Here is an 18,317-nt window from a genome sequence, read left to right on the forward strand (position 1 = left end):
GTGAAAAAGTATTTCTATACGGTTGCTCCAATGACAGAGTTACCTGCACCCCTGTCCTACTTCCAGAATGCACAGATGTCCGAAGACAACCACTTGAGCAATACTGTACGTAGCCAGGTACAGTGTCAGCCTCTAAAACTGCCCTTGCCAAATTCTGGATTCAGTGATCATCTTCCCTCATCTTCAGTGGAGACTGAGGGGACTGAGCAGGCTTTCTTTACTTTTCCAACTTTACCTATTTGCTGAACTTCAACTGATGCCAAAGCATTGTTCCACTTAGTGCTGGGGACACAAGACTGCGTGAGACATGGGTGTTGATACAGTTCCTCCCTGCCTCAGATATCACCTCCTCCATTTAAGCCTTCTCCAGCTTCCCCAGCTATTATTTTACCTATCTTGCTCTTACTTGTCCATGGGCTGAGTACATTTTATTTACTTTTATTTTTTCACTATCCTTCATGGTTCCTGACAGTGCCCGGTAAATGCTCATTGACGGAATGAACGCACAGTGATGAGTGCAAGGCTAAGAATAGAAGTCCTAAGAGAATTCAAGGGAGAGAATCAAGAAAGGGGTGTAACCAACCAGTGGCCTGAGACACAGACCTCAAATCTACCCTTGACTCTGTTAGCTAATCCTTACAGATTGAATGTAGACTCCACAGGTGGCCTGTGAGATAGTTGGCTGGGAAATGGGTAGGATTTTTAGAGGTGGAGCCAGAATTGTGGGGAACACAAGGCCAACTGTAAGCTACGCAGCCTGCTAGGGACTGTAAGGGATCCGACCGGTTGGATGGGGTGGGGTCAAACTTTCCTTTATTAGAACCAGAGGGCAGAACCACTAGTAGAAGGAAGTAGGTTCTTGGTCAATTAAAAAAAAAAAAGAATTGTCTCACAATTTACTATGCATCTGAAAGGGTGTGGACTGCCTTATGGTATAGTGTTATCTTGTCCCTAACAGCTGTCAGTCACAAAGGCTGGAAGACTACCAACCAAATCTGCAGAGGGTTAGTCTATGGAATGAGCAGTGAACTAGAGCACCAACTAGATGGCCTGGAAGGTCCCTTCACACTAATATTTAAAATTCCAATTAAGGGTCAGAATGTGAGGAGGAAAGCTTCACAAAGTAGGCTTTGATGGATGGGTGAGATTAGAGCAAACTGGGATGTCATCACTGATAGAAGAAATAACACTAGTGAAGGAAGAATTTCCTAGAATATAAATAGGGAGGCTGTATCCAGAGATATGTCATCAGAAGCAGATCACATCGTACTGCCAGACCATTTTTAATCAAGTGAAATCAAGTTAAAATGATTATCAGGGGAAGCCCTGAAAGGAAACACAAGATGAAAAGGGTAGTATGTAACCTGAGGGGTGTTTGAGGGAAGGCAGAGATGAGGAGCTGTTGCCTGGGTACTTGGTGGATAATGGGTGTTACAAAGACTGATTTTTGTGGCAGCAGACTTGTAACAACAGCTTGATTTGCTCTGTTTTTGCTATTTCCTGGGAATAGCTTTTTGAAAAGTTAGGATGAGGCCAGATTATGAAGTTCTTTGGTAGTTTGGATACTACAGACTTTGTAATCATTTTTAAACTGTTACTTAGAGGGAAAGTGGGGGTAGCCTTGACTTAGTCTCTGGGTACCCCTTCCTTAACTAGAGCAGCTCCTATTAATCTTTTTACATATTGATCTTCTGTGGATCCATTTGAACAAAAGATTCCACAACTAACAAATTTTGAAAACAACAACAACAACAAAAAAAACACAGGTGTATGTCACCTATCTGTCCCAAACCTCCCAAAGGTCTCTCATCTCAGAATAAAATCTGGTCTGAGGTCTTATTTTAACCTTATCCTCCTGTGCCATCTCTATCTCTGTCTTCTTCCCTCACTGATTTCTCTGTTTTGTCTCTGGGTCCTGGATTATTCTCCCACTCTTCTCATGGCTCCCTTCACTTGATTTATTTAGGTCACCTCATCAGCGAGGCCTTGCCTTCCTCAATCCCCCTTTCCTTCCCTGCCAGCCCTTATACTCTGACTCTGCTTTACTTTTACATTAGCACTTATCAGTATTTCTGGCATGCTACTGACTTGATGTGTTTACCTGCCTCCTTCTACTGTGGAAACCTGTTTTCCTCAGTTTCAAGAACACTGCTTGGCACATAGTGAGTTCTCCATTGTTGATGCAGAATTGCTTATATGCCTCACACTCAGGTTTGGTGGGGCTTTCATGGTATTTTTTTTGGTTTGCTCCCCCCCACCCCTTTATACCTTAGTGACTGATAAATTGAAATAAAGGGTGCTACAGAGGAAGTACAATTGACACAGGATTTTTATTGATAACTGAATGTACTCATGTAGTTTTAGTAAGTCTTAGTGCTAATGTTCTCTGTGGTACCTTCCAGATCTTATAGGGCATCACTGCCTAGAAAATCAGGCCTGATTTATTTAATTTTAACCTAGCCATTGATAATGTGATATCGAATAAGATTATCTTTTATTTATCTTCTCAAAAGTGTCTTCTACAACTTAAAAGATCTTCTATATACATTCTCATACTTCCCAGTTACCATGGGATAGGTATTATTTCTGTTTTATTTTAAGATTTACTTATTTAATTGGGGGAGGTGGAGAGAGAGCAGGGGGCAGGGCGGAGGGAGGAGGAGAGAATCCTCCAGCCAGCTCTCTGCTGAATGTGGAGCCCTGAGGCAGGGCTTTATCTCAGGACCCTGAAATCATGACCTTAGCTGAAATCAAGAGTCAGACACTTAACCAACTAGCCACCCAGGCAGGTGCCCTTGTTCCCTTTTAATAGTTTAAATGCTTGTCCAGGATCACATAGAAAATTAAATGACAGACCTGGAACATAAAATGTGCTTTCTAATTTCAAACTTCCTCTAATGTTCTTTCTGTTGTTCCAATGTCTCTTACCCAGGAGAAATGTTACTTAATACTGAAAGGAGATATTGTATGAAAAAATTTGGGGGAAAGAAAATACTAAGTCTGTATATTCATTTTGCACCAGTGTACTTTAAAAAAAAAAAATACAAAGAAAAAGGAAAAGAATCTCATTGTTAAGTTTTTTAGCTATAAAGAAGCCATTGTGTATATGCTTTGGTTGGTTATGAAAAAATGAGGGTAAGTCCAAATTTAAGTTGAATGTAGATGACTGTTTTCATGGATTAATTGAAAGCAGCTCTTTTATTTCTCCTCTTGGATACTGGGTTTGTTAAATACAAGCACATGAAGACAAGCCTCTGCAGGCATAAAAACTCCTTATCAGGCTTATTTCTTCTTTATTTGCTCAGTGGCTAGTTGAGAAGTCAAGGAAATTGAGAGATGTGGAAAGTTTCTTTCCACACTGTTCAAGAAAGGAAACTAAGATATTGAATGTTGTCAGTGTGTTGGACTCTGAAAGGTACTGTCACAAATGTTATGTTTTGGGAACATTCATCATAAGAGAGCAGATTTTCCTTCGGTCTTCCCCTCCTTTGAATTTCTCTAATAAGGTGCTTATCTATGAATATATACTCTAGAGTATACAACAGGCTGTTTACATTAAATATTACAAAAATAAATGAACATTCATTTAAAAATATATTTGAAACTGGAAAGAGTAACTTTCCTACAGAATTTAACCAGTATCAATATAAAGAAGTGGACTTTCTATTCCTTTCCTCTACTCAATATCTTCCTCAAAGTCAGGAGTATCCCATTATGCGGCAATCATTTGAGTTTGGGAAAAACAAATGAGGCTAACCGGAATTGAAAACTGTTCAAGAATACGGATGATTCGCATTTAGGGGTTGTGGCTGAGTGACACATAAATAGGTCCTTCAAAAGAAAGAACTAACTTTGATCTAGTTGTAATTTGAAACAGCTATGTGTTAGTTGGTTTCAATCATTTAATTCTTAGTACCTCATTTTTCCCATCTGTACAATTAAAATGATTTACTAGATAAATTCAGCAGTTTTGTTGTGACCAGGAGTTAGTGTTGCTAGCTGTCCTGGTATGCCTGAGACTGAGAGGTCCCTAGAACACAAGACTTTCAGTTTAAAACTAGGACAGTCCTGAGAAAATAGGATCAAGTTGATTACCCTATCAGAAGTATAATGAAATTGAAATTATTTTGGATCTGATTAAACCAGTCTAAATCAATTAGATGACTTTGTTGTGTAACTTCAAGTATTATTGCAATGATACATTGTTTATGTTCAAATAGAAGATAACATTTAAAACATTTTTTCTTTCCAGAAGTGAAATGTTGCCCATGACTTCATTCTTCTTCCATCCTTAGCAGATACATGATGGGCTGCCTTAGCCCAGAGATGTTTTCCTTTTGTAGGCTACTATAGGTAATCTCATTCACAATACAGGGAATTTAAGTTTGATGAGATTAGTCAGAGAGCTGAAAAATAGTGTTTTTGTTTTTTTTTTTTTTAACCCAAATATTTATTTCTCAAAAAAAAAATTTTGGTGAAATAATTTAAGGCATATATAGGAAGTATGTAATAAGCACCGACGTACCTACCACACAACATCTTATTTGCTGTGTATGCTTTGTTGTGTTTGAGGAGTATTTTCACTAAGCTTTTTCTGTTTCTGTTACATATTGAACTGACAGGAAGCAAAATCCTAACAAAACAAGATTTTGCAATTAATTTGGACAGATGGCCTAGTTATATAACAAAAAGAAATTACAGATAAAATTGAAGCACCTCTCCCACATTCTTCTTTTTTTCCCAGAATAGTAGTATAGTATATGAACATAAATAATATTTAATATATCATTCTGCATGTTTTGAAAGTGTATGTGAAGTATATGTGTTTGTATGTGAAAGTTGCAGAAGAAAATCCCCACATTTTTTAAATGTATGTGTTGTAGAAGAGACATGATTTTAGAATTTATGTATATAAATGCATATAGCTCTATTTTTTCATTTTCTATTTTGTAAATATATAAAAATCTATCTTTGGTTATAAATATTTAGTAGTTTCCAGTTTTTCATAGTAACCAACAGTATTGCAGTAACATTCTGATTCATTAATCCTTCTGCCCGTGTGTGCGTTTCTCAATGATAATTGCTGCGGTTGGGTATATGGATCTATGGATCTCTTTTTTTTTTTTAAAGATTTTATTTATTTATTCATGAGAGAGACACACACACAGAGAGAGGCAGAGACGCAGGCAGAGGGAGATGCAGGCTCCATCCATGCAGGGAGCCTGACGTGGGACTCGATCCCGGGTCTCCAGGATCACACCCTGGGCCAAAGGCAGGGGCTAAACCGCTGAGCCACCCAGAGATCCCCTGGATCTATGGATCTTAAACTATATTAGAGATTACCAGTATGCTTTCCAAAGTGGTTATATATCAAGAGCATACAGCAATTTTCCTTTTTTTTTTTTTTTTTAACATCCCGACCAATTATTGGTATTGTCTTAGTGTGTGTTAGTTGGGTGAGTTTGAAACGACCCCTCATGTTGTTTTAATTGTATTTCCCTAAATTCTAATAAGGTGGAACCTTTTTCCTTATGCTTTTTTTTTTTAAGATTTTATTTATTTAAAAATTTTTTAAAAAAGATTTTATTATTCATGAGAGAGACGGGGAACAGGGGGCGGGAGGCAGAGACATAAGCAGAGGGAGAAGCAGGCTCCATGCAGGGAGCCCCATGTGGGACTTGATCCCAGGACCACGGGATCACATCCTGAGCCAAAGGCAGTTGCTCAAACGCTGAGCCAACCAGGCAGCCCTTGGTTGTCTTTTATTGATTTTGTTGGAATGTATATTTTGATGCTAATCTCATGTTGGCTATGTGCTTTTCAGATATTTTTTCCAGGACTGTAGCTTCAGTTTGTTTATGGTGCATAGTTGAAATGCTTTAAGTTGGCGAATTATTCTTTCCTTTTAAAAGTGAAATTTATTTGTATTTTTTCAATTAGAAATAGATTAAGAAAAATACGTAGTATTATATATACGAGCAGCCCTGAATATGAAAAAGCTTTTCCACCTCTTATATAGGAAGACTGAACTAAACTAATATGCATGACACTGCAGTATAGTCCAACTAATATTTAGCTGTTCCATTCATTGTTTTACATCTGTATCAGAAAAATAAAACAAGGGCAGCCCGGGTGGCTCAGCGGTTTAGCGCTGCGTTCAGCCCAGGGCCTGATCCTGGAGACCTGGGATCGAGTCCTACGTCGGGCTTCGTGCATGGAGCCTGCTTCTCCCTCTGCCTGTGTCTCTGCCTCTCTCTGTTTCTGTCATGAATAATAAATATAAATAAATAAAATCTTTAAAAAAAAAAAGAAAAAGCAAACAAGGAGAATAACGGTGATGGCGATTTTTCCCTTTTATTTTTTCCAGATGTTCTTTAGTATAGTTATCTCTTAATTAAAAAAAACAACTTTATTTTTAAATTTTTGTTATTTTTTAAGGATTTATTTATTTATTTTAGAGAGAGTGAATGGGTGGAGGGGCAGAGGAGTCTTTTTTCCCCAGATTTATTTATTTATTTTACAGAGAAACAGCATGGTGCGTGGAGGGGTGGAGGGAGAGAATATCAAGCAGACTCTCCACTAAATGTGGAGCCCAATGTGGGGGACTGATCCCACGACCCTGAGATCACGACCAGAGCCAAAACCAAGACTCAGGTGGTTAACCAACTGTGCCACCCAAGCACTCCTTAAAAGAAAACTTTTTTTTTTTAAGATTTTATTTATTTATTCATGAGAGACAGAGAGAGAGAGAGAGAGAGGCACAGACACAGGCAGAGGGAGAAGCAGGCTCGGTGCAGGGAGCCTGGTGTGGGACTCGATCCCAGGTCTCCAGGATCACACCCTGGGCTGAAGGTGGTGCTAAACCTGCTGAACTACCCAGGCTGCCCAAGAAAACTATTTTTAAAAGAAATTTTTTTAATGTGAAGAAAGGTTGCAAAAGGACAATAGGCTTTTTGGGGGAATGTCAGTGGAAAGGGGCGAAGCATTCAAGGTTCTCCATGATGAGTGACTAAGAGTAGTAGGAGAATTAGAGCAACTTATGTGAAAGAAACCAAACAAGCATGATAGCTTGGGGTCTTTGAAAGGGCCTATATTGATCATGGGAGTTTATATTATATCCTTGAGGTATGTTTGTCTGTCTCCACTTTAAATAACTGACATATTTAAAGTGCAGTTTAGAAAATTTTACTCAACAAGAAGTTTTTGGACTTTAAGCTTTAATTATCTACAAAATTTTTAAGCTTTAATTATCTACAAAATTAACGCATATAAAGCATCTTAATTCCTACTGATAACAGATAAGAGGAGTTGCATCATTCTTACCTTTTCACTTCAGAAATGTTTACTTCATGCTTGTTGACCTCATCTAGGTTGTAAAATCCCTAAAGGCAGAACTTTATTCATGTTTCTGAGCTGCCTTTGGAGTTTATGGATCACTCAGTATCTTTAAACCATTTCCATACAAGTCATACAAGCAGAACAAAGGGGCTTGGGGCAGGGGGTTAAAAGAAAGAATATTTTTAAGTTTTGTGTCTGCAAATAAAAATCTGAAGTGAATCTTACTCATTGCTTAAGGACTTCAGCTTTTGTGTGAGAGGGTTCTCTGGGCTTCATGTTCTCTGGACACACTTCTCCGTCACCTTTTTTTTTTTTTTTTTTTTTTTTTAATTTTATTTATTTATTTATTTTTTTATCCGTCATCTTTTATCACAATTCTTGCTGCCGTGTACTACTATCACACTGTGGGCAGAGCTCCAGTTTTTATGTAGAACAGCTGTCAAACATTAGTTCAGTATGTCACAAGAACTAGGTGGAGAATTCATTTTATTTTTCCCCTCAAGAAAGTGTGCCTGCTTCCTTAGAGATGGCATTCAGTCAGAAATTTTACTTCTTTCCATTAGTTTACCCTCACCACCTCTAACTAGAAGCTAGCTTGGACTTCATGTTGTTTTTGCTGTTGGTTGGCTATGTCTATAGGGACTGGAGACTAGATGGTAATGACTCAACTATTTCTGACAAAAGCCAAAGTTTACAAATTGTGAAATAATTGAAGTTCGTGATTTCCTAAATGTATTATATAGGTTGGATTTTAAGTGGCTCTAACAAGAACATTATTTGGGTCTTTTTCTGTAGTTTGTGATCTGTCATAATCTTTAGGTTTACTGTACCTATTAAAAAGAGTTTGTAAGGTTTTATTTTTCTGGTGCAAAATTTTGATGGGTACAGCTCTTTTCCCTTGACTTGTTTTTATTTGCCAGAAGTCAGCCTCCATTTCAGCTGAGATGATAATAATATACTAAAACTAGAGGAAATTGAAAATATAAACTTCAGAATAGTGAAAATTTATATTTTGATTTTGTGGAGACTTACACCTTTTATGTAGATTAGCTGAGACCTTTTCTAAGACACAAAAAAGTAGATTTTTTAAAAAGTAAGACTTAAGATTTGTTTATATTGTTAATTAACTTTTTAAAAATGTGTATTAGAGCAGTGATTTTTCAAACCTCGTGTACGTTGGAATCCCCTTAAAGAGCTGTCAATAAAAATTCTCTGGCTCCCCAAACCCAAAGTTACTGATTCTGTTAGTCTGAGGTGGGGCCACAGAATTTGCATTTCTGACCCATTCTCAGATCTTATCAATACTTTTGGTCTAGGTTTTGGGAACCAGTATATTTGAGTAAAGAAATAAAGTGAAAGTGACATTAGAGAAAAATGATTAGATTTATAAGTTGACTATTCAATATTTTTATTCATATTAGTTTATTCTGACCCAAATTTCCTAGACCATAAAGAAATTGTCAGCAGCAGCCTTTTTGACTTATAATAGGAAAAAAATCAGCCATTTTTATAACTAAAAAAGCTTTAAAGTAGTAATCCATTGAGAGATCAATAATGATTCTCTATATAAAGCAATTGCTGAAGAAAACTTGTGTTAAGTCCATTACCTTCAACTGCTAAATTTATAGCATTAAAGTATGTTTGGTCTTGGGGTGTGTGGGTGGCTCATTCAGTTAAGCCTCCAACTCTTTCCAAGAGTCTCCAAGACTCTTCAGGTCTTGATCTCAGAGTTGTGAGTTCAAACCTCACATTGGGGGGAAAAAAAAGCCCCAGTTTAAAAAAAAAAAATATATATATATATATATATGTTTAATCATTATAAATGAAGGTTATCTGCATTGTTTTTTTTTTTAATTTAAAACATTAAATGCAAATAACTTTATTAAGTTGTTAGCAAACCATAGACTGGCAGAACTAACTTTATTAAATGATGATGGGTCACTTTTTTTAAGTGTGAGAAATTCTATAAAATTAAACAGTGGACAGATCTATAAGCTATTTAGTGTTTAAGTACTTGGGACCTTGAGAAAATAAATGAAAGGAGTGATCTAAATTTAAACTGAATCGGGCCCACTAAGCCTTTGAGAGTGTTATTATAGTATTTATAGTAATGAATCTGATTTCCTAGGTATGTCAAAGTGAAGTAAGGAGAAAGAAAACTTAGTCTCCGTGACTTCCAGAGGAAAATGCTTGGTTCTGCATGAGAGTGGTCAGAAATCCTGGGCACAGATCTTAAGAATTTGTTAAAAACAAACCAGCAAAAAACACCCTAAGTTCAAGCATAACACAACAACCCCATAAATATTAAATGTTTCCTTTAAAAGTTGTATCAGCTCTTCAGGGAAATGACAGCCTTCCTTTCTGTTAGAGTAATAGTTAAAGCTCTAACTTCAGGGAATCCTGAAGCTTGGCCAATCATGAAGCTTGGCCAGGTGCTGGATGGAATTCTGTGTGTTGTTGGAAACATGTTGCCTATGATTAATAAATATTTTCAAGTGTTCCACATAAGTTGCCAGTTCTTCAGTTAAGCTTCTCTTCTAGTTTTTCGTATAGTACAGGCTCAGGAGCTTCACATTTCTAAATGTAGAAATCCAAACAGTATCTAATAGGATAGTCTTATAGGATTGTTGCTTTTTATTATAAATAAATATTCATTTTAAGTAAATAAATAATATGCAGACAGTAAGCATATCAGCATACTGAAATGTAACTTTTTAGACATGGTGACAGTTATTACATGGAAGTGTAAACATGAAGTAGTAATATTAGATTAAGAAAGCAGGACATGATATTTGTGACCATTCATTGTAACTGTGTAATTATGTATGTTGAAAAATCATTAGGTTTTGGGGTATAGTAAGAAGTTATTTTCCTCAAAATCATTACATTCATATTCAGTAATATAAAACTATAAACTTAAGTGTGGCAATAAACTACCATGAATAAAGTAAAAAAATAAACTGGCACAGGCTTTATAATGCATACTGACAGGTATATCTTAAGATACAAAGAATTGTTACAAAGTCAAAAGGAACATAAACAACCCAGTAACAGCATTGCCAAAAGATATGAGCAATATATAAGGAAGAGGAAGAAGAAATATAAATGTCAATAAATATATGAAAAGACTAGTTGATCAGCCTTCCTAGTAATAAGAAACAGAAATGAAAAGGTTTTGTTTTTACCTACCAGTGAGCAAGGAATAAAACCCATTGCAAGTGGCTCAGTCAGTAGAACCTGTGACTCTGGATCTCTGGGTTGTAAGTTTAAGCCCCACATTGGGTATAGCGATTATTTCTAAAAAATTAAATAAAATCTTAAGAAAAAAAGCATTGCTACCAAAATTCGGGGGAAATAGGCATTGACATGTGCTGCTCATGGGAGTTTAATTTCTTTTTATTTGGAGGCAAGTTGTCAAGTCTGCAGATACACAGGCCTTTTGGAAATAATTTGGCAATTAAATCTAAAAATGCATATACCTTTGACTTAGGATTTCCACTTTTAGAATTTTATCCTATAAAAATATTACCACAAGAATGCCAAAAAATGTAGACCGACATATTTGATGAAATATTATGGGTAACAATGAGAATTTTGAGATCATTTCAATCTTAGGTTACTTATGGTTTATCTAGTCAGTACTATAAGGTAATGGTTAATAGGATTTGACAAACTCTGAATTAGAATTGCTGCTCTAGACCTTCTTAGCTCTGTGATTTTTGGCAAATTATCTAGCCTTGAAGCTTTAGTTTCTTTATCTGTTAAATGAAGTTTATAATATTAATGAACTCAAAGTTTATTACTCACCTGAAGTGCTTAGCATAGTGTCTAGCACATACAAGGGTCAATAAATCTTAGCAGTTATTATCATCAGTGTCATTACTGTGCTGCTATTATAGTAGTTAAGATTGAGGTTTAATATACTGGCATAAAAAGGTATTATCTGAAGTATTATTAAGCATAATCAAATTATAGAACATGGCTTTAAAAAAATCTAGAAGTATGGGTGCTTGGCTGCTTCACTCAGTAGAGCATGTGCCTCTTGATCTCTGTTGTGAGTTTAAGTCCCACATTGGGTGTAGAGCTTACTTAAAAAAAACAAAATTAAATCTGAAAATACTTAAGATTGCTCACCATGTTCCTTTTGTGGGGCAAGGATTAGGGAGGACACCACGTTAGAAACAAAAGTTTGTGACACTTCTTAAAACTTCTAAAAAATGTTTATTTTGTTTATAATCTTTTTTTTTTTTTTTAGATTATGGTGGTGGTTCTTTTCTTTTTAATTTTTATTTATTTATGATAGTCACACAGAGAGAGAGAGAGAGAGAGAGAGAGAGGCAGAGACATAGGCAGAGGGAGAAGCAGGCTCCATGTACCAGGAGCCCGATGTGGGATTTGATCCCGGGTCTCCAGGATCGTGCCCTGGGCCAAGGGCAGGCGCTAAACCACTGCGCCACCCAGGGATCCCTATTATGTTTATAATCTTTCAATTATAAAAATAAGACTTAAAAAAGGCAAGCAGAAAACAAGATTTAAAAACAACAACAAGTACTACACTGTATTTAAAACATCTCCACAATTTTTGCTGCTTGAGAAGTATTCTCCTTTGCTTGAGGTCCACATGCTTTTGGTGGCTGGACTTGTATTTGCATCATGTTTTAAAGTAAGGAGAAGGGGGCAGCCCTGGTGGCTTAGCGATTTAGCGCCGCCTTCAGCCCAGGATCGAGTCCCACGTCTGGCTCCCTGCGTGGAGACTGCTTCTCCCTCTGCCTGTGTGTGTGTCTCTAATAAATAAATAAAATCTAAAAAAAAATTTTTTTTAAGGAGAAGGGAGAAAGAATTAAAACGAAGCCTCTGACTTAGTGGTGTAGGAGTCCTGGGGAATCTGGCTTCGTAGGAACTGACTTCCCACATACTTAACCACTTCCCATAGGACTCCACCCTCCCTGACACTTACAACATTTATATAGTGAGTAATCCTTCCTTCTGCCACTGAAATGAAATCATTTATAATGGCTACAGCACTTGTTTTTCTAAACCTTAAAAATAGCTTTTAAAGGCAAAAACTATGGAGGCAGTAAAAAGATCAGTGGTTGCCCAAAGTTGTAATAGGGAAGGGAGAAATAAATAGGCAGAATTCAGAGGAATTTTAGGACAGTGGAACTATTCCAAATGGTACTATGATGGATACATGTTATTATACATTTTTCAAAACCCATGGAATGTGTAACATCAAGAGTGAACCCTAACATAAACTATGGACTTTGGGTGATAATGGCATGTAAATATAGACTCGTTGATTGTAGAAGTGTACCAGTCTGGTGTAGGATGGTGATAGCAGTGGGGGTGGGGGTAGTGGCAGCTGTGTGGGGGCAAGGGTATAAGTGAACTCTCCTTGTGCTCAGTTTTGCTGTGAACCTAAAACGTCTCCAAAAAGTAGTCTTTTTTTTTTAACTTATTTATTTATTATTTATGAGAGACATATATATATAGAGAGAGGCAGAGACACAGGAGGAGGGAGAAGCAGGCTCCATGCCGGGAACCCGACGTGGGACTCGATCCCGGGACCCCAGGATCACGCCCTGGGCCAAAGGCAGGCGCTAAACCGCTGAACCACCCAGGGATCCCCATCTTTTTTTTTTTTTTTAAGCCAGTAATGACCCATCAAGCTACATACACAGAAGCCCCTTATATTCTTAATCTTTAGAGGTATATGCTAAAATATTTAGGAAGGAAATGATATGTCCGAATTTGCCTCAGAATAATACTAGAGGGGGCAAGGTGTATGGGAAAGTAAGTGGAATAAGATTAGCCCCGAGCTGGTAGTAATTGAAGCTATGAGTAAAGTGCACATGGGACTTCCATTTTATGCTTCTGACGGTATTTGTCTTAACTTTCTCCATAATAAAAAAAAGTTTTTTAAAAAAATTAGCTTTAAAAATAATGCTAAGTCATCATACTAATATTTAGCTGCCAGGATTTTCCATTTTGGAAATCTCTTGGTAGTTCTAGTGTCAGCTAATAGTTTCAGAGCACCTATACACCCCTTTTGAGCAAAGATACTTTTTTTTTAATTGAAGTATAATTGGCATTCAGTAAACCACCCATACTTAAAGTATACAATTTGATACATTTTGATATTTGTATATATACCCTTAAAACCACCACAGCAGTCAAGATAATGAGCTTAATCACTCCCCAAGCTTCCTCACATTTCTTTGCAGTTTGTCTCTTTTGCCTCTCTGCAGCTACTGCTCATCCCTAGGCAACTACTGATAAAGTTTTTATCACCATCGTCTAGTTTTCATTTCCTAGACTTTTGCACAATTGAAATCATATAGTGTATACTCTTTGTCTGGCTTCTTTCATTTATTCGAATTATTTTGAGATTTCACCAGTGGCATAGCATGTATCAATAGTTTATTCTTTTTTACTGAGTTGTATTCCATTATATGGATATACTACAGTTTTTTATCCATTTACTTGTTCATGGGTACTCGTGTTGTTTCCAGTTTGAAGTTGTTACCAGTAAGGCTGTTATGGACATTCATGAATACATATGCTTTCGTTTATTTTGAGCAAATACCTAAGAGTAGAATATGATCCAATTGAATAGAGGTATATTTAACTTTTTAAGATACTGCCAAAACATTTTCCAAATTTGTTGTAGATTTCTGTACCTGCATTGTATGAGTTCTAGTTCTTTTTTTTTTTTTTTTTTTTTTAAGAGTTCTAGTTCTTATGCTTCTTGATACACTTGGTGCAGTCTTTTTACTTTTCTAGCCATTTGAGAGGGTATGTAGTAATATCTCTTTGTGGTTTTAATTTACCTTTTTTTGAATAATGATGTTAAGTATCTTTTCATGTGCTTACTGATATCTTTGGTGAATTGTCTGTTCCAAACTCTTTCCCAATTTTTAAATTGAGTACTTTGTTTTCTTAGTGAATTTTGAGAGTTCTTTATATATTGTGGATAAGTCCTCTACAATATATATGCTTTACAAATATTTTCTCCGAGTTTATGTCTTGTCTTTTTATTTTCTTAACAGTATTTTTTTGAGAAGTGGGAATAGGTCAGTTTAGATATTGATGGAAGTCTCTATCAATTTTTTCTTTTGTGGCTCTTTTTTTGGGTGTCATCTGATTGGATCATATGTTAATTGTTATTAATCTTTTGTCTATAATAGCCACACCATTTTACATTCCCACCAGTAGTGCACAAGGGTTTCAGTTTCTTTGCATCCTCACTAATCCTTTTTATTTTTTTTTTAATTTTTAAAAATATTTTATTTATTTATTTGTGAGAGACATAGAAAGGCAGAGACATAGGCAGAGAGAGAAGCAGTCTTCCCCCACAGGGAGCCCAGTGCAGGACTTGATCCCAGGACCCTGGGATCACTAACTGAGCCAAAGGCAGACAATCAACTGAGCCACCCAGGTGACCCACTTTTATTTTTTTGATAGTAGCCATCCTAATGGGTATAAGATGGTATCTTATTGTCATTTTGATTTTTATTCTCTAATGATTAGTGATCTTGAACATCTTTTCATATGCTTATTGGTCTTTTGTATATGTCCTTTGGAGAAATATCTATTTAAGTCCTTTGCCCATTTTAAAATCAGATTATTTGTTTTTTGTTATTGAGCTGTAAGAGTTCTTTATGTATTCTGGATATTTACCCCTTATCAGATACATGATTTGCAGATATTTTCTCCTACTGTGTGATTTCCTTTTTACTCTGTTGATTGTTTTTTTGATACAAAGAGGTTTTAAAGTTTGATATAGTCTTGTCTATCTGCTTTTGTTCTTTAATTTCTCTTAGCACATATTTTGTCATTTTCAGTGTACAAGTATATTTGGGGCTCTCTAGGATCATGCTTATATTAAGTGAATAGTTAGAAGGACTCACAAAACTCAGAAAAGCTGTTATGTTCACTGGTTATAGTTTATTACAGAGAAAGAATACAAATTAAAATTAGCAGTTAAACGCATTGTAGGGCAGAGTCCAAGAGATACCAGGCAAGAGCTTCCATTTTTTTTCTGCTAGTGGAGTTGTAGAACTGTGCTCAATTCTCCCAGGAACAGTATGTGACATCATAAACAGAGTATTGCTGACCAGGACACTTATTTAAGCTTTGGTGTCCAGGAGTTTTATTAGGGGCTGATCCTGTAGACATGACTGACCATAGTTCTCTGGCCCCTCCCAAAGTCAAGCAGATACTTTGTGGCCCAAGACCTTCATAGATCACATTGTTAGCAGTGTGGCCCAGAGCCTCATGTAAATAAAAACATTCTTCAAGGGCTTAGAGGTTATCTCTAGGAACCAGCCAAATCTTTCTTTGGAATGTGCAGGGTTTGGACACCTCTGACCTGATGAATTGATCCCTTACTCTACAATAGGCCTTTCACATCTTTTCATCCTTTTGGTCTCAGTTCAAATGTCACTTCCTCAGAAAGATACTCTCTGGCTACGCTATCTAAAAGTAGTCCCATCCCAAGTTTTTTTGTTTGTTTGTTTGTTTGTTTTTTTTAAATCACATCACCCTGTTTTAGTATTATCCCACATCTTATTTATTATCTCTCTCCTCCTGCTTGAGATCAGTTCATGACAGCAGAGACCTTATCTGTCTTTTCAACTGCTGTATCCCTGGCATTCACTTTTTAAAAAATTAATAAGTATAATTAAACCTAGAAACTAAAAGCACTATAAGCCAGATATGGTTCTAAGTACCATAAGCCAATGGTAAATGGTATGAATACTTAGTTCATAGAAAAAAAAGCATTCATCCTTTTCAATAATAAAAGAAGTTACACCATGTTCGCATATTTAACCTATCAGATTGGTAAAAATCCAAGCATTTCATAGTTTACTCTGTTGGTAGAGCCTTTTGAAATAGGAATCTCCTCTACTGCTGAGTCTTTAAAATGGTACAACCCATTGGGAGGGTGATTTGGCAATATGTATCATATATACATATATGTATCATATATACTTTGACCTAGCAGTTTTACTTAAGGAAACTTACCCTATAGATATGCTCTGTACTTGTGAAATCACTTATAGGGGGCATTTATTGCAGCACTGTTTGTAAATGGCAAGAAGTTGGAAGCATGTTGATAGCAGCTATATGGAAAGAGCCCAGCACTCCATCGACAGATTAATGATAAGGAAGATGTGGTATATATGTATACAATAGAATATTACTCAGCCATCAAAAAGAGTGAAATCTTGCCATTTGCAAAGAAGTGGATGGAACTAGAGGGTACTATGCTAAAAAAAAAAATAAGAAAAAAAACAAATACCATATCATTTTACTCATACGTGGAATTTAACAAAACAGATGTCCGTAGATGAAGGGAAGGAAAAATAAGGCACTTGATGTAAATGAACACTGGATGTGATATACAGCTGATGAATCACTAAATTCTACCCGTATGGGATCCCTGGGTGGTGCAGCGGTTTAGCGCCTGCCTTTGGCCCAGGGCGGGATCCTGGAGACCCGGGATCGAATCCCATGTCGGGCTCCCGGTGCATGGAGCCTGCTTCTCCCTCTGCCTATGTCTCTGCCTCTCTCTCTTTCTCTCTCTCTGTCTCTCTCTCTCTGTGACTATCATAAATAAAAATTAAAAAAAAAATAAATTCTACCCCTAAAACTAATAATACAGTATATTTAACTAAATTGAATTTAAATAAAGACTTTAATAGGGATCCCTGGGTGGCGCAGCAGTTTAGCACCTGCCTGGGGCTCAGGGCGCGATCCTGGAGACCCGGGATCGAATCCCACGTCAGGCTCCCGGTTCATGGAGCCTGCTTCTCCCTCTGCCTATGTCTCTGCCTCTCTTTCTCTCTGTGTGACTATCGTAAATAAATAAAAATTTAAAAAAAAAAAGACTTTAATAAAAAAAGAAAAGCTGGAAGCAAGTTAAATATCCATCTTTAGGGGATTGGCATAGTTATGATACATTCATCCACTGATTATGTAGCTGGTTTAAACTTTTTTTTTTTTTTCCAAAGAATAAGGATGTACTTTCTGTACTGATATGTAAAAAAAAATCTCTAAGATAACATAGTTAAGCAAAGAAAGCAAAGTGCAGGAGAGTGCATTTGTTGTGCTACCATTTGTGTAAAAGGGGGGAATGAGAATATGTTTTTGTAATTTGCTTGTATATACATCAGGAAACCACAGAGAACAATGACAGTGGTAACCTGGGGCATTAGACAACTAAGTAGAGAGTTCCGTGAGAGATTTTAAAAATGTTATTCCTTCTTATATTCTTTGACTTTAGAACCATGTGATAATTTTACCTGTTTAAATATATTGTATTTTAAAGAAATTAAAACATATAGTCGATTTTAAAAATAGTATCCAAAGTGCTGTAAAGAGAAAGGATACACTACACAAGTGCTCTAGCATCCCATATCAGCTTCAAGGGTGGGGCAGGGTGGGGTTAGTTAATGTTCATTATAAACCAGAACATCCAGTTGAGTACTGTGAATAAACCTATTATGATTGCTTCTTTCATGCCAGACTTACCCAATTAAACTGTTCATGTAGCCTAATAGGACAGCTGTGGTACCATAGAAGGAACATAGATTTCGAAGCAAGAGACAAGAATTTGATTCCTGCCTCTGCTATTTTGTGGCCTTGAGATTTTGGACAAATTGTTTTAATGTTCATCTATCAAAACCTCTGAATATATGAAAAGAATAAATGATGGGACGACGCCTGGGTGGCTCAGCGGTTGAGCGGCTGCCTTTGGCTCAGGGTGTGATCCCAGGGTTCCAGAATCGAGTCCCACATTGGGCTCCTTGCATGGAGCTTGCTTCTCCCTCTGCCTGTGTCTCTGCCTTTCTCTCTGTGTGTCTCTCATGAATAAATAAATAAAACCTTAAAAAGAAATAATGTGAGCATGCTTAGTAAATTATCAAATACTATATAAAGAGAGCTATTATTGTATTTTGGTTTATACTGCACAG

At 36.6% G+C, this 18,317-nt stretch overlaps 1 protein-coding gene across 2 annotated transcripts in view; it reads left to right on the forward strand.

The window, feature by feature from the left end:
• The window catches only part of PSEN1 (presenilin 1), a 65,604-nt gene continuing 47,287 nt past the window's right edge, over positions 1–18,317 (forward strand). The window contains exon 1 of one of the 2 annotated variants that reach the window (NM_001002943.2): positions 1–117. In NM_001002943.2, coding sequence (NP_001002943.2) covers positions 31–117 — 87 coding nt within the window. In that variant the 5' untranslated portion in view covers positions 1–30. The remainder of the gene's footprint in view (positions 118–18,317) is intronic. The other variant, NM_001293284.1, reaches the window with a different exon arrangement.

This window comes from Canis lupus, chromosome 8 (genome assembly GCF_011100685.1).
Source record: "Canis lupus familiaris isolate Mischka breed German Shepherd chromosome 8, alternate assembly UU_Cfam_GSD_1.0, whole genome shotgun sequence".
Taxonomy (NCBI): Eukaryota; Metazoa; Chordata; class Mammalia; order Carnivora; family Canidae; genus Canis; species Canis lupus.